Here is a 14,860-nt window from a genome sequence, read left to right on the forward strand (position 1 = left end):
GCCCGGTTGGGACGGAGCTGGTTGATTCGTAGTTGTGTTTGGGCGATAGAGACTTCAAATCCTAATTTAGTTAATCCTAAGAAGAAGAAAGTAATACCTGAAGTCATTATGTTGTTGGTAAATCCAGCTAATATGTTTAATAACATATGACCTGAAAGGATATTAGCAGCTAATCTTAATCCAAGAGAAACATTACGAGCTAAATAAGATATAAATTCTATTAAAACTAATAATGGTAATAAAGGTAAAGGACAACCAGCTGGAACTAATAAAGAAAAGAATTTTAATCCATAGTTTTGGAATCCTAATATAGTTGCACCTAAAACTATAGTAAAACTAAGAGCAAAAGTTAAAATAAAATGACTTGTAGCTGCAAAACTATATGGTACCAATCCTATTAAATTATTTATTAAAACGAAAATAAATAAAGTATAAATAAATGGGAAATAAATTTGACCGCTTTTAGGGTTAATTTGATTTACAACTATACTATGAATTGTTGCGTATAAAGATTCTTGGCTAATAGATCATCTACTACTTCCTAATTTATTATTATTTGTAGTTAAGATACTAAGAGATAATATAAGGATAAGTCCTATTACTAAGTATAATCCTATGTTAGTTAAAGATATATGTAAATGGTTAAAAATAGGAGCGTCTATACTTAATAGGTCTCTTATTTCAAATTGGTCTAGAGGACTAGTAATTTCTGTATTTAATAAAATATTTGTATTCAAATTGTACATTAAGTACTATTTAATGTAAGCCTTTAAAAATCAGATTGTTTGCATAATATTATAAACTAATATTAATTTCATAATTTAATATTATCAAGATAATTCGTTTCCTAAGTCAGCTAATAATACTGTAAATAAACGAGATATAAATAAATTAATTATTCTAGGTAATATGTATTTTGATAATATGTAATGTACTATTACTATTACAGCAAAACCATATACTACTTCATTCATAAAATAAAAAGGTACTAATTGAGGCATTGTGTTGTGTTTTTTAATTTTTATTGAATACTTTGTATTTATGTTTAATATAAAACTATTTTAATTATAGGTTTTTAACCTTTGGTTCGTATTGAATTAAAAGAATAACGAGAATAAATATATTTATTCTAAATTATCTTAATAAATAATTTTTTAGTATAATGTATTATATAGATTGAAAGCTATAAATTAAATTAACTACAGGATAATGTAAGCTGTCTAAGATTAAAGAAGGGTATATTCCAAGGATAACTGTAAATAAAACAAGAACTAATAATAATGTAAATTCTCTTTTTGTTGTATCAGAAATATTTTCTTCAAAGAATTTAGTGAAAGAACCTCCAAATGTAATTCTATTAAACATATATATAGTATATGCAGCGGAGAATACAATAGAAGTAGCGGCAAATAGACCTAATACAGGTAATTTTTCAAACACTCCGTAAAGAGACATAAATTCTCCTATAAAGTTTAATGTTAAAGGAGCACCACAATTTCCTAATGATAAGATAAAGAATAATATAGAGAATAAAGGCATAAGTTGAGCTACACCTCTGTATAAATAAATCATTCTAGTTCCAGATCTGTCATATAATATTCCACCTGCACATATAAATAAACCACTAGATACAAATCCGTGAGCTAAACCTAAAGTTATACTTCCTTCTATACCTTGTATTGTATTACTGAATGCACCTATTAAATATACAGCAGCATGAGAAACAGAACTGTAAGCAATTAATTCTTTAACATCTACAGTTCTTAATGTACTAAAACTTGCGTATAAAATAGTAATTACACCTATAGTATATACTATAAAAGTAAGATCTAAAGTAGCTTTAGGTAATATAGGTAATATTAATCTAAATATACCGTATAAACTTAATTTTAATACAATACCTGCTAGTATTATACTTCCACCTAAAGGAGATTCAACGTGAGCTTTTAATAATCAATTATTTAAAAATATTGTAGGAGTTTTTACAGCAAAAGCTATAAATACACCACCAAATAATACAAATTGCATTGTATAGTCAAAATTTGTTTTAAATAAGGCATCAAAATCTGTTGTACCCATTATAGAATACATAGTTAAAATAGATAATAATAAGAATAAAGATCCTCATAATGTATATAAGAAAAAATAATAACTAGCTCTAACTTTATTACTTGATCCGAATAAACCAATTAATAAAAATAAAGGTGGTAATATACTTTCAAAAAAAATATAAAATAATAATATATCTAAAACCATAAATACTGCAAGTAATAATGTTTCTAATAATAATATAGTTATTAAATAAAATTTTAAATTTTCTTTTATTGAGTTTCAGTTAGCTAATAATGCGATTGGCATTATTATTGTTGTTAATAAAACGAAATAAATAGAAATTCCATCTACACCTAGATAAATATCAAATGATTGTATATTATAATGTTCTTGTACAAATTGATATTGATTGCTACTTGAATTAAAAAATACATAAACAACAAAAGATAAAATCATATTTACACTAGCTGTAACTAAAGCTATAACTTTTATTTTTTGAGTATTTTCTGCTTCAATTAAAGATGAACCTACAGAATAAGCTTTTAAATTAGATATAATAAATATTCCTATTATAGGAATAATAAGTAAAAGAGATAATAACATTTTTTTTAATATAATTTTGATAAGACATAGTTCACATCATATACTATGATTATATGACGAAATTAGTAATATATTATTTTACAGTATATTACTAATGTTTCTAATAATATAATTAAATTAAAACAATTAATTTATAATAAAGTTATTAATTTAATTACTATTAATTTTTATATTATATAGCTATATTTAGTACAAATACATCAAATGAATATAAAGTACAAGGTAATAAAACAATAAATGCAAACATTAATGGTAATAATACTGTTCAACAGAATGACATTAATTGATCAAAACGTATTCTAGGGAATGACGCTCTTACTCATATGAAAACAAATACAAAAATAGCACTTTTTAATCCTATAATAATACCATAGAAAAGACCACTTTCAGCAAAACTAGCTACATAATTTTTTATAGTATAGTATTCTGAAGATACTACTCAATCAATATCGAAAATATATGCTCAAATATTATTTATAGTATTAAATCAGTAAATTAGGTCAAATCCTGATAAGTATCCTCCTATGAAAAGAATACTAGTTAATATACACATTAATAAGATACTACCATATTCAGCTAAGAAAAAGAATACAAACACAACTGCCGCGTGTTCTGTCATAAATCCACTAACTAATTCAGATTCAGCCTCAGCTAAATCAAAAGGAGCTCTATTTGTTTCAGCTATAGTACCTATAAAGAATATTAAGAAAACAGGGAATAATGGTAATAAAAGTCATACTGCTTTTTGAGCTTGTATGTTCATATTTAAATTAAGACTACTAGTAATCATAATTATTAATAAAATTGCTGAACTTAAAACAAGTTCGTAACTAATTAATTGGGCTGTACTTCTAAGAGAACCTAAGAATGCATATTTACTATTAGCACTTCATCCTGCTAATAAAATACCATATGTCCCTAATGATGAAACAGCTAACATATATAATATACCAAGTTCCATGTCGTTTAAAACTAAACCAGGTCCGTAAGTATTACTGCGTAACCTAATAAAGCAAAAACTAGTGTAATAACAGGACCTAAGAAAAATAGAATAGTGTTAGCTTGTGTTGGTGCTACATATTCTTTTAAAATTAATTTTAAAGCATCCGCAAAAGCTTGAAGTAGTCCGTAATACCCTACGGCATTAGGTCCTAGTCTTCTTTGCATGCTAGCCATTGTTTTTCTTTCAGCTACTGTTACAAAAGCTACAGCTAATAAAGCAGGTAATATAAGTAATATTACTTCTAATATAGATAAAAGAGTAGATGTATAAAACATTTAGTTTAAATTTTTGATTTAATTTATAATTATTTTGAAATAAAGCAAGTAATAAATGTAAAGTGTTACATATAGAAAATACAAAACTTTATAAAAAAACAATATAAAAAAAAAAGGTAATCCTAATATTAGGTTGTTAATTATAATTTATTTAAAAAGGAATAAAATCCAACTCTCATCCTAGATTCGAACTAGAATCGGAATATTAGAAGTATTCTGCTCTACCATTGAGCTAATGAGAAATTAATTACAATTAATATCAAATTAAATTAAAACAGAGAATATGGGATTCGAACCCATGAAGAATTGCTTCTTAATAAAACTCAAGGTTACCACCATCGTCCACTCGGTCAAATCTCTTATATATTTTAATAATTCTTCCAAGAATCGAACTTGGATCACATTCTTATCAAAAATGCACTCTACCGATTAAGTTAAAGAATCTAATTAGATATAAAAGGTTGACTGAAAAATTATTGTAAAGAATTTATACAAAAATATTCTCTTCAACTAATAAATAATTTTTTGAAAAAAAAACACGATATTATTTTTCTGAGAAAGTATCTAAATATGTATTAGATTTTTTTAAATTAGTAAGAGATTGTCTACTATCTATTTTTAAAGCATTTTTACTTAATTCAAATACAAATCCTACAGTTATAATAAGAGTGAAAATAAGTACAATGGCTAAACCATATATACCATTATCATATTCACTAACACCATAGGGATATATAGATATAATTTCTAAATCTAATAATAAATAAACTAAACCAAATATAAAGAACTTTATACCAAATTGTGTTCTATTTTGACCTAAGAAACTATGAAAACCACATTCAAAAATACTATATTTTTCTTGATAAGGGTTATGAGGTGCAAAAACAAAATTAAGAACTAAAAAAAGTATAGCTATTATACACACAAGAATAAAAAAAAAAGTCATACTACTCATTTAATAATTAAATAAAATATGTACCAATATGGTACCCATGCTTAATCATTCTTTATTTATAAATATAAATAATAATATTATTAAAGTAATAACAGAAATAATAAATGCTATAGGACTAGCTATAACTATATTATCATGCTTAATATTAACTTCTTTAGAACTAGGTTCAATTTTACCAGGTATATTTAAATTTTCTAGTAAAGGGTTAATTTTATATGTAGGTGAATAGAAGAAAATTTCTTTTATTATAGTTAAATAATAAACTCCTCCTACAACACTAGTTAAGATAGCAACTAAAGTTATAAATATATATCCTTTATCTAAAGCTGCACTTAATACCATTTGTTTTCCAAAGAATCCTACAAGAGGAGGTATACCCATGAAAGAGAATATTGTAATAGCTAAACTTATAGATAATAAAGGATTTATATAAAAGTAACCTCTTAATTGACTAACTAATTGTAAAGGAGAATTATTTTTATCTAAAAGTTCTTTATGTTCTTTATTATCACTTACATAACGATAGAAAGAAAATCCTATAGCTATTAATATAACAAAAGCATTTAAATTACTTATAGAATATTGTGTTAAATAAAATATAAATGCTTGAGTAGATTCTATACTTGATATTCCTAAAGCTAATAACATATAACCTACATGAGAAATAGTACTATAAGCAAATAATCTTTTAATTCTAAATTGTGTTAAACCAACAACTGTCCCAATAATAAGTGAAAATAATGAACTTATTATTAAACTAAAAGTTCAATTTAGATCAGAAAAACTATTACTTGTATAATAAACTAATTCTAATAAGAAAATTAATATAGAAATTTTCGCAACTATAGCTACAAATGTTGTAACTATAGTAGGTATAGCGTCATAAACATCAGGAGATCAAAAATGGAATGGAGCAGCACCTATTTTAAATAAGAATCCTATACTAAACACTAATAAAGAAAAATTAATATAATAAGGTTTATATCAATAAGTCATATCACTAAAATCGCTTATACTGTTAATTATATATAAACCATCTAAGTTTGTAGTACCAGAATTAGCATATAATAAAGCTGTACCTAATAAAATAAAACATGAACTTAATCCACCTAATAAAAAGTAAATTAAACCTCCAGTAGTAGATGACTCAGAATTTCTATATATTGTACTTACAATATATAAACCATAACTTTGTAATTCTATTGAAAGGAAAATAGACACTAAATCATTAGTTGACATTAAGAAAACTCCACCTAAATTAACAAATAATAATATTAAGGGATATTCTATAATTTTTAAATGTTCTCCCATTTTATTTATAATTTTAGTTCTATAATAAACAAGTTTAGAATTTAATAAATCTGATAAAGATGAATATTCAGGAATTCAAACTTTTCTAGGATGAAAACTAGTTAATTGTAAAATTAATATAGTAATAAAAAAAATAAATATATGGAAAATTTGTGTAATATTAGTTATATGAAGTAAACCTCCATGTAACCCTATACCTTTACTTACAATAGATAAACTCACCATATCTTGTAAAATACAGTAAGTTAAAGCTAAAATAGCTACTCTATTGAATAGTATTGATACATCTCGTCTTAAAGTAACGGCATTGGAAAGTAATATAAATAAAATTGAAACTACTATCATTTTGAACCAGGAGAGAAATTTGAATTCTCATTCTTAACGCATGAAATTAAAGTTTTAACCACTTAAACTATCCGGGTTTGAAGGGTGAATACCCTGGCTCGAACAGGGAACAGACTGTACCACAAACAGTTGATCTACCGATTGATCTATATCCACCTTAAAATTATGTTGAAGTGATTCGAACACTTAATAGTAAATATCAAAAATTTATGACTTACCCATTAGTCCACAACATAGTAAGGTGAACCCGACTTGAACGGATATGATTTGAAATCAAATAGTCCTAAACTATTCATGTCTACCAATTTCATCATCACCCTTTTTTTGCTCGTGATAAGACTTGAACTTACAACCCAAATAGCTTCAATATTTTGCTCGACCAATTGAGCTTCACGAGCTTGTTGTGGAGTGACCAGGAATCGAACCTGGGAATATAATACGCAAAATTATCATTTTACCAACTAAATTATCGCCCCGTATCCGAAGAAAGACTTGAACTTTCACGAAATTTCATCAGTATTGTTTAAGAATACCCTGTCTACCGATTCCAGCACTCGGATTTAAGGCTAAAGTGAGTTGAACACTTATAAGTACTGTCATGAGCAGTACACTTTACCAATTAAGCTATAGCCTCTTTATGCGGATAAAGGATTTGCACCTCTGACTTTTGGTCATGAGCCAAATATGTTACTATTACATCAACCCACAAATAGAAATTAGACTAGGCGGGGTTTGAACCCGCGTATGTAGCATTGAAAGAGCTATGTCTTAACCACTTGACTACTAATCCTATAAAAGCCTGATGCAAGTATCGCACTTACTTCTATTGATTACAAAACAATTATAATACTTTTATACTAATCAAGCAAATTTTTAATGTAAGATATATTAATAAATAGTTATTTTTTTAATTAGTACTTTTCGTCTCAAAATCTCTAGATTCTTACAACAAAAGCCTATTGCAAAAAATATTATATTGAAAACAATATAATAATAATCTTAATACTAAGATTTTTATGCTGTAATATTATATTACGATTATATATTAGAAATATCTTAAGGTAAGCTTCGTGCCTATATGCTTTCAGCACTTATCTTTAACTAACTTAGCTTTCCTGCCATGCTTATAATATGTATTTACTTAAGTGAGAGTAACATCCCTTGTAAAATAGCTTTTACAAAATATTAATATTGGGCATATAAACAACAGGTAAACCATAGATTAACAATTAATAATACTTGACTTTTTTAGAGTTAAGTTTTTCCTGTTCCTTTCGTACAAAGGTTAATCCTTATTTTATTCCAATTCCCTCTAGAAGATAGAAACCATACTGTCTCACGACGTATTTAACCCAGCTCGTGTAACTTTTTAATCGACGAACAGTCGTACCCTACATAGTTGCTGCGTCCATGAGGATAAGTTAAGCCGACATCGAGGTGCCAAACCGCGCACTCATTTTGTACACTCTTGCGCAAATTAGCCTGTTCTACATGTTATCATAAAAAAACTTTTTTTTATTTCCATTTTTCACAAAATGGTTCAGACTATGTCTTCATTTTTATTTTTATACTTTATTTATAATCAATTGATTATAAATATACTTATTTTCCACTTACTCAACCTCTTATTGCAAAGGCTCCTGCACTACGTTTAGAATTACTTACTGAATAACTTATATTTGGTTTATCAAAACCTCTATATGTTACTGTTGACAATCCTTTATAAGAAGCCTCTATGTTTTTTAATCCTCCTTTTCATCCTAATTTTATTTGAGAACGATCTGCTCTACCTGGTCTACTTAATCTACCTTTAGCTTGTAATCTTACTCCTTCTAAATTTTTATATTTTATAGAATTAAAAATTATATTAGAAATATTATTATAATCTTGCTTATTTGATACATTATTTATATTCCCGTTTGAAACAAAAGATTTTGAAGAATAGTTAGTTATTTCTTTTAATAATTCATTTAAAGAACAGTTTTCGTCTATATTTAAATTATTTTTATTTAATATAGAAATTAAACTTGAATTTTTATATTTATTTTCTAGTAATGAAGTACTACTAGTTTTAATTCAACCACTTTTTTCTTGTACTCTATTTGTTTTTGGTAGTTTGAAGTGTTGTAAAACATTTTTAATTAAAGGTACAATATTTGTTTTTTCTCTTCTTATTTTTAAAGTTAACATTTCAGTAAGTATATCTGTATTAAGTGTAACAGATTTTTGATTTATTATATTAAATTCTATATTATTGTTATATAATTTAGATAAGATAGTATTTAATTTTCCTAAGAAAACATTATTTTCAAACTTAAATTTATTAAGATGGTAATTATATTGATATCTTCTTAAAGAATCTAATTTATTATAATATGTAAATTTCATAGCTCTAGTTAAATATAATTTTAAATATAAATTATATCAACTTAAAGATTCACTTAATAATTTATACTTTAATATAAAAAGTTTTTTTTATTTTCTAAATCATTAAATTTAACTAATAAATTATTATTATTATTTAAAGCAGTATGCTTTTGTTTCATAAATAAATTTATCGTTTTAATTTTTTTATTTAATTTACGAGTTCAATAACTTAATATTTTAAAATCAAAAAATCTAGATAGATTTCTATAATTTTTTTGTAAAATATTTTTACCTATATTTAAAGTATGTAACGTTACTATTATTTTAGAATTTGTATGTTTTGTTTCTATGTTACTTACATATATTCTTCTTAAAAATTCACGTTGTTTTTTACGACTTATAAATCTAGAATCTAAAAATTTATGGTCTTTAAAAAACAAATTGAAATAACCTTTAATTATTTCATTTGCATTACTATTATATACAGGTAAATTTTTCATATCGTGTTTAGAATAAGAATATACCGTATTTTTTCATTCTTTTGAAACAGGAGGTAAATATCTTACTTCTCCTAAATCATTAGATCTTGTTTTAAAAGGTATAGATTTAAATTTATTATTTAAATTAGTATTAAAAAGATTAAGATTTGTATTTTTTTTCATAAAAAAATAGTTTAAATTTACTTTTATTTTTTTTTAATAAGTATGTATAATAAAAATGTTGGGTGTTAAAAAGGATTATTGTTAGCATAACTCACCTTATAGTCGTTGAACGATTTTATCTTTTTAATTTTATGCTAAGATAAATTTCGCTTCAAATTTACTTATTTTCAAAGTAATTCTTGAAATTAACCCAATAATATTCTCAATAATTAATAAAATATTGAAGGACAAACATCCCTAGCGTAGCTTTTCCAATAATCCAAGATCTTTCCTTGTTGCATCTTGTGATCCTATGCCCTGCTTACGCAACTGTAAGATTTGTTGTTAATCAAACAGTAAGGCACGATTTAGCCGTTGAGCTTTGTAAGTAGTACTCATTATTATTTTTATTTAAATAACTAATTCAAAAAAGACTTTTCGTACTTTTTTCTTTTCTACTCCTATTTTCTCTATAGGGAAAAACGTACCTTAATAAAATTGCTTATCTTTATTTATATGTACCAATAAAGGTACTTTTCTATAAATAAGTATAGAAGATTGAATATAGAAAGTGAATAACACTTGAACTACATAAAACCACAAACACCGTTATAAATTTATAACTTATGATATTTAGACACTCCCTTTTACTCTTTAAGGGGTCTGTGCCCCACATAAACTGTCTCCTAGCCATACATTCCTTTACCAAGGCTACTACTTATATTAATAAATATAAGTCAGATTAGGTTAATTCTTAGAATAAGAATTAATTCTGGAATATGATAGGGAAATAAAGGATTCTCATTTTTATTTAATCAATTTACCTTATAACCTGAAATTTTTCTAGCATATCCTATAATTAGTAACAGTAAAGCTGCATAGGGTCTTCTCGTCTAACTAGAGGTAAACTGTATCTGCACAGTTATTATAATTTCACTGGGTCAATCATAGAGACAGCTGTTGTATCGTTACATCATTCATGCAAGACCGCATTTAACGGCAAGGCATTTCGCTACCTTAGGACCCTCACGTTAAGGCCGCCATTGACCGGGGGTTCCGTCAACACCAAATCTTTTAACAATTCAGTAGTATCTGTTAACCAGCCGGGATCGGGCAGACATCACACTCAATACTTAGATTTTTCATCTTTTAGCAAAGTGCTGTGTTTTAATTAAACAGTCGTACAACACTATTTTATGCTTCTTCCTTTTTACCTGATATTAATCAAGACTAATGAGCTCTCCTTGTCCCGAAGTTACGGTAGTTAGTTTGCCGAGTTCCTTTATGATTGTTAGCCCATTAACGCCTTCGTATTCTCTACTAGCTTACTTGTAGCAGTTTCTAGGTACGGTTATTTTCATATTTATTTAATAAATATATATTTACAGTTTTTCCAGCACACTTCTCACTTAGAAATGTTGTTTTTAGTAAATAAGATTTTCTCATCGTCCAAACCTTTAGGTTATAAACTTAGAGGCCGTTACTTTATACCAAAACCATAAGCTTTAGGCGGAGGTATCTAAAACCACCTTCCTTATTCGAAAATAAAGAATAAATGGTATTGACCTTCTTATTTGTTACTCATGTCACCATTATCACTTGAATTATTTGTTATATATTTTTTATAATCTAATATCTTAATTTAATCCAACGTTCTGCTACCCCTTAATTCGCATACAACTTTATGTTTTTGCGAATATTGGACAAGGTGTCGGTATATTGTTTAGATCCGTTAAATTTTCGATGCTTTTAAAACTTAATAAGTGCTCTGTTACGAGATCTTCAAATTACGGCTGCTTCTAAGCCAATCTCCTTATCGACTTTAATAAAAACTTTCTTAATTTCACTTAACTAATAATTTTGGAACCTTAACTCTTGTTCTGGGCTGTTTCCCTTTTGACATACAACCTTATCATTCTATGTCCGATAATTCAAGATTCATCTTTGCCATTCCGAGTCTACATACTCACCGATAAAATCTTCACGATCCCCCGATATATACAAAAATATAATGTAATTTTAAAGCTTACACTTTAAAATTTATACATCTTGTCTGAGATTAAATTCTGTACCTGCTAAGATGTGACTCAAATTGCCTACTGTTATAGGTTTCGCAGAAACCAGCTATCCCGGTCAGTTTTGTCTTTCACTACCTACCACAATTCTTCGGATATCTTTGCAACGATAACCGTTCGGACTTTTATAATCCTGATTGTGGTAAAATCACCGGGCTTCGGGTCTAACTTTAGACACTATTATTTCTCGTTATTTTAACGATTGGTTTATCTGCGCTTTCACTCGCATCTAATGTTAACTTGGTGACCCATTATGCAAAAGGTACGTTCTCACTTTCGCTTGAACTGCTTATAAAACTACTATTTCTAATCTTTCTCTCATGATACTTTGCGCTATCGCTCATGTATTATATTTAGCCTTTGAGGAAGGTTCCCCATTAAATTCAAACAGTTTCTTGACCGTTTTACTTAATATATAGACTGTTCTATTCTAGCTCACGTTAATAATAGAATCTCTTTTGATTTCTTTTCCTGAAGTTACTAAGATATTTCAATCCCTTCGTTAACTAACTGATTTCTCTTAGAGTTTATATTTGTTTTCCATAATTTTTATTTTAAATTACAATAAATGATTTAACTTAATAAATCTAAGTTATAATTTAAAATTTATAAAAAGGAGTAAATAATTCAAACTCGTTAATACATAGCATAGATGTCCATAATAGTTTCTTTGTATACTTATATATTTATATAAATACATATTCTATATCCATTACATTTCTATTAATTCTAGAAACCATTCAGATTATTGCGGTTCGAACGCAACTCTTCTCCTACCCAAAAGGAGCGCCTAACCACCCGGCCCTAATCTGTAAAAAATTATATTTTATAATATAATTATTTAGTCTTATATAGACTAGTTGTTATAAACTTTCATTATTAAACCTTTTATATTTAATATGGCTTTTAATAAATAATATTAAATCTTTTTTAGAAAAAAAATTATAATGAAATCTACTAAGATAAATTATCTAGACCCTAATATACTACTTTGTAAAGGTAAACTTACAAAAGCGTGAGGTTTAGGTGGACTAGTTAAAGCTCATTCTAAACTTAATGAACTTCTATTTAATAAAGCTTGTAAAGTATCTGTATAGAATTCTACACTCATTCAAGGATTTCTGCTTGCAGGTTTTCCTTCAACTAATTGTAGGTATACAATGTATAAGAATAATCAAGCAGCTACAACACTAATTATAGATCCAAAACTACTTATTAAGTTTCAACCTGCGTAAGCGTCAGGGTAGTCACTTATTCTTCTAGGCATTCCTTGTAATCCTAAGAAATGTTGTGGGAAGAATGTTACATTAACTCCTATAAATAAAACTCAGAATTGGATTTTAGATAATAGTATGTTATAGTTTAAACCTAAGATTTTAGGTACTCAGAAGTATCATGCACTAAACATAGCGAATACAGCTCCCATACTTAAAACATAATGGAAATGAGCAACTACATAGTAAGTATCGTGGAAAGCAATATCAAGTGAAGCGTTAGCTAAACTACACCACTTAATCCTCCTATTGTAAACATAAATACAAAACCTAAAGCAAATAACATAGAAGGTGTTAATTTAATAGAACCTCCATAACATGTAGCTAATCAAGAGAATATTTTAATTCCTGTAGGTACAGCAATAATTAAAGTAGCAGCTGTAAAGTAAGCTCTAGTATCTACGTCTAATCCAACAGTATACATATGGTGGCTTCAAACGATAAATCCTAAGATTCCGATAGACATCATAGCATATACCATTCCTATATATCCAAATATAGATTTATTTGAACTAGCTGAGATAGTTGTACTTATTATACCAAAAGCAGGCACGATTAAAATATAAACTTCAGGATGTCCAAAAAATCAGAATAAATGTTGGAATAAAATAGGATCACCTCCACCAGCTGTTTCAAAGAATGAAGTATTAAAATTTCTATCTGTTAATAACATTGTAATAGCACCAGCTAATACAGGTAAAGATAATAATAATAATACAGCTGTAATAACTACAGCTCATCCAAATAAAGCTAATTTATGTAATCTTATACCAGGTGTTCTCATATTAACTATTGTAGTTATGAAATTTACAGCACCTAATAAACTACTTACCCCTGATAAATGTAAAGCAAAAATAGCTAAATCTACACTTGGACCACTATGACTTTGTAATCCTGATAAAGGAGGGTAAACTGTTCAACCTGTTCCAGCTCCACCTTCTATACATGCAGAAAATACTAATAATAATAAAGAAGGAGGTAATAATCAGAAACTGATATTATTTAATCTAGGGAAAGCCATATCAGGCCCACCTACCATTAAAGGCATTAAGAAATTACCAAAACCTCCGATTAAGGCAGGCATAACCATAAAGAATATCATTAATATAGCATGAGCTGTAATAATACTATTATATAATTGGTTATCTGAGATATATTGAACACCTGGACCGCTTAATTCTAATCTAATTAAAACAGAAAAAGCTGTACCTAATAACCCTGAGAATAAAGCAAAAATTAAGTATAAAGTACCTATATCTTTAGCATTTGTTGATAAGAATCATCTTTCAATTCCCATAGAAATTGAAGATTCTAAATTTAATATATTGTTTTTTTGACTTTGAGCCATTTGTTTATTTGTATTTATTTAAAGTACTATTTACATAATAGTATTACTTAGCAAAATAAAAATGTAGATTTATAATGAAATTTTTGATGATTAAAATAAAAATAATTATTAACTATCAAAAGTATAAATGTAAATGTTTACATAAATACAAGGTTTTTAATAAAATATTAATATTTATATAGAAACCATTCAGATTATTGCGGTTCGAACGCAACTCTTCTCCTACCCAAAAGGAGCGCCTAACCACCCGGCCCTAATCTGTAAATTAAATTTAGTATTTCTTCTATCTCTTTACTATTATTTCTATAAAATTTTTATTTAATTACTACAAATATTGATTTAAGTACAATAGATTTTAAGTTAAAAAAAATATCTTTTATTATATTATGATAAAAGTAATACTATTCTTGTTGATTATATTTGTTTGAATACTTATAAAAAATAGTTATTTAAATAGATATAAATGTGAGAGTTACGTGGGAATCGAACCCATTTTTCTTTTGGTTTGCAATCAAAGTATAGAAAGCCATCTATATGCACAACTCGTGTATTAATAATGAAATTTAGTATCTAAATTTAACTCATTAATACATCTAAAAAATTTTATATGA

The 14,860-nt window shown here is 26.7% G+C and overlaps 8 protein-coding genes and 16 non-coding genes across 24 annotated transcripts; all 24 read right to left on the reverse strand. All coding sequences in view use genetic code 4, as the record gives it.

Annotated features, from left to right (window-relative positions):
- Positions 1-62: 62 nt before the first annotated feature.
- Positions 63-746, reverse strand: VDBG_17001 (ATP synthase F0 subunit 6; the record flags this gene model as incomplete). Its single annotated transcript has 1 exon — positions 63-746. A coding segment is annotated over one exon (684 nt), but the record flags the coding sequence as incomplete, so codon positions are not given.
- Positions 747-827: 81 nt separating this feature from the next.
- Positions 828-1,001, reverse strand: VDBG_17002 (ATP synthase F0 subunit 8; the record flags this gene model as incomplete). Its single annotated transcript has 1 exon — positions 828-1,001. The coding sequence occupies one exon, from the start codon at positions 999-1,001 to the stop codon at positions 828-830; it is 174 nt and encodes a 57-aa protein (XP_021591719.1).
- A 166-nt stretch (positions 1,002-1,167) lies between these two features.
- On the reverse strand, positions 1,168-2,655 carry VDBG_17003 (NADH dehydrogenase subunit 4; the record flags this gene model as incomplete). Its single annotated transcript has 1 exon — positions 1,168-2,655. The coding sequence occupies one exon, from the start codon at positions 2,653-2,655 to the stop codon at positions 1,168-1,170; it is 1,488 nt and encodes a 495-aa protein (XP_021591720.1).
- A 172-nt stretch (positions 2,656-2,827) lies between these two features.
- Positions 2,828-3,958, reverse strand: VDBG_17004 (NADH-ubiquinone oxidoreductase chain 1; the record flags this gene model as incomplete). The annotated part of the gene is made up of 1 exon: positions 2,828-3,958. One exon carries the CDS (start codon positions 3,614-3,616, stop codon positions 2,828-2,830), a length of 789 nt encoding a protein of 262 aa, XP_021591721.1.
- Positions 3,959-4,104: 146 nt separating this feature from the next.
- Positions 4,105-4,175, reverse strand: VDBG_17201. The gene has a single exon. It is a non-coding gene; the product is annotated as a tRNA-Arg (tRNA).
- Positions 4,176-4,208: 33 nt separating this feature from the next.
- On the reverse strand, positions 4,209-4,293 carry VDBG_17202. Its single transcript has one exon. It is a non-coding gene; the product is annotated as a tRNA-Ser (tRNA).
- Positions 4,294-4,305: 12 nt separating this feature from the next.
- Positions 4,306-4,377, reverse strand: VDBG_17203. Its single transcript has one exon. It is a non-coding gene; the product is annotated as a tRNA-Ile (tRNA).
- Positions 4,378-4,477: 100 nt separating this feature from the next.
- VDBG_17005 (NADH dehydrogenase subunit 3) lies at positions 4,478-4,888 on the reverse strand (the record flags this gene model as incomplete). Its single annotated transcript has 1 exon — positions 4,478-4,888. The coding sequence occupies one exon, from the start codon at positions 4,886-4,888 to the stop codon at positions 4,478-4,480; it is 411 nt and encodes a 136-aa protein (XP_021591722.1).
- Positions 4,889-6,544, reverse strand: VDBG_17006 (NADH dehydrogenase subunit 2; the record flags this gene model as incomplete). Its single annotated transcript has 1 exon — positions 4,889-6,544. The coding sequence occupies one exon, from the start codon at positions 6,542-6,544 to the stop codon at positions 4,889-4,891; it is 1,656 nt and encodes a 551-aa protein (XP_021591723.1).
- A 4-nt stretch (positions 6,545-6,548) lies between these two features.
- Positions 6,549-6,621, reverse strand: VDBG_17204. The gene has a single exon. It is a non-coding gene; the product is annotated as a tRNA-Met (tRNA).
- Positions 6,622-6,627: 6 nt separating this feature from the next.
- Positions 6,628-6,700, reverse strand: VDBG_17205. The gene has a single exon. It is a non-coding gene; the product is annotated as a tRNA-His (tRNA).
- Positions 6,701-6,707: 7 nt separating this feature from the next.
- On the reverse strand, positions 6,708-6,780 carry VDBG_17206. Its single transcript has one exon. It is a non-coding gene; the product is annotated as a tRNA-Gln (tRNA).
- Position 6,781: 1 nt separating this feature from the next.
- On the reverse strand, positions 6,782-6,864 carry VDBG_17207. The gene has a single exon. It is a non-coding gene; the product is annotated as a tRNA-Leu (tRNA).
- A 5-nt stretch (positions 6,865-6,869) lies between these two features.
- On the reverse strand, positions 6,870-6,942 carry VDBG_17208. Its single transcript has one exon. It is a non-coding gene; the product is annotated as a tRNA-Phe (tRNA).
- A 6-nt stretch (positions 6,943-6,948) lies between these two features.
- VDBG_17209 lies at positions 6,949-7,020 on the reverse strand. Its single transcript has one exon. It is a non-coding gene; the product is annotated as a tRNA-Ala (tRNA).
- A 1-nt stretch (position 7,021) lies between these two features.
- On the reverse strand, positions 7,022-7,104 carry VDBG_17210. The gene has a single exon. It is a non-coding gene; the product is annotated as a tRNA-Leu (tRNA).
- Position 7,105: 1 nt separating this feature from the next.
- Positions 7,106-7,178, reverse strand: VDBG_17211. Its single transcript has one exon. It is a non-coding gene; the product is annotated as a tRNA-Met (tRNA).
- A 3-nt stretch (positions 7,179-7,181) lies between these two features.
- VDBG_17212 lies at positions 7,182-7,252 on the reverse strand. The gene has a single exon. It is a non-coding gene; the product is annotated as a tRNA-Met (tRNA).
- Positions 7,253-7,261: 9 nt separating this feature from the next.
- Positions 7,262-7,334, reverse strand: VDBG_17213. The gene has a single exon. It is a non-coding gene; the product is annotated as a tRNA-Glu (tRNA).
- A 6-nt stretch (positions 7,335-7,340) lies between these two features.
- Positions 7,341-7,411, reverse strand: VDBG_17214. The gene has a single exon. It is a non-coding gene; the product is annotated as a tRNA-Thr (tRNA).
- Positions 7,412-8,146: 735 nt separating this feature from the next.
- On the reverse strand, positions 8,147-9,516 carry VDBG_17007 (ribosomal protein S3; the record flags this gene model as incomplete). The annotated part of the gene is made up of 2 exons: positions 8,147-8,984; positions 9,024-9,516. The coding sequence occupies one exon, from the start codon at positions 8,930-8,932 to the stop codon at positions 8,147-8,149; it is 786 nt and encodes a 261-aa protein (XP_021591724.1).
- Positions 9,517-12,367: 2,851 nt separating this feature from the next.
- On the reverse strand, positions 12,368-12,439 carry VDBG_17215. The gene has a single exon. It is a non-coding gene; the product is annotated as a tRNA-Pro (tRNA).
- Positions 12,440-12,600: 161 nt separating this feature from the next.
- On the reverse strand, positions 12,601-14,249 carry VDBG_17008 (cytochrome-c oxidase subunit 1; the record flags this gene model as incomplete). Its single annotated transcript has 1 exon — positions 12,601-14,249. The coding sequence occupies one exon, from the start codon at positions 14,247-14,249 to the stop codon at positions 13,125-13,127; it is 1,125 nt and encodes a 374-aa protein (XP_021591725.1).
- A 189-nt stretch (positions 14,250-14,438) lies between these two features.
- Positions 14,439-14,510, reverse strand: VDBG_17216. The gene has a single exon. It is a non-coding gene; the product is annotated as a tRNA-Pro (tRNA).
- Between the last annotated feature and the right edge of the window lie 350 nt (positions 14,511-14,860).

This window comes from Verticillium alfalfae (genome assembly GCF_000150825.1).
Source record: "Verticillium alfalfae VaMs.102 supercont1.27 mitochondrial scaffold, whole genome shotgun sequence".
NCBI classification, from domain to species: Eukaryota; Fungi; Ascomycota; class Sordariomycetes; order Glomerellales; family Plectosphaerellaceae; genus Verticillium; species Verticillium alfalfae.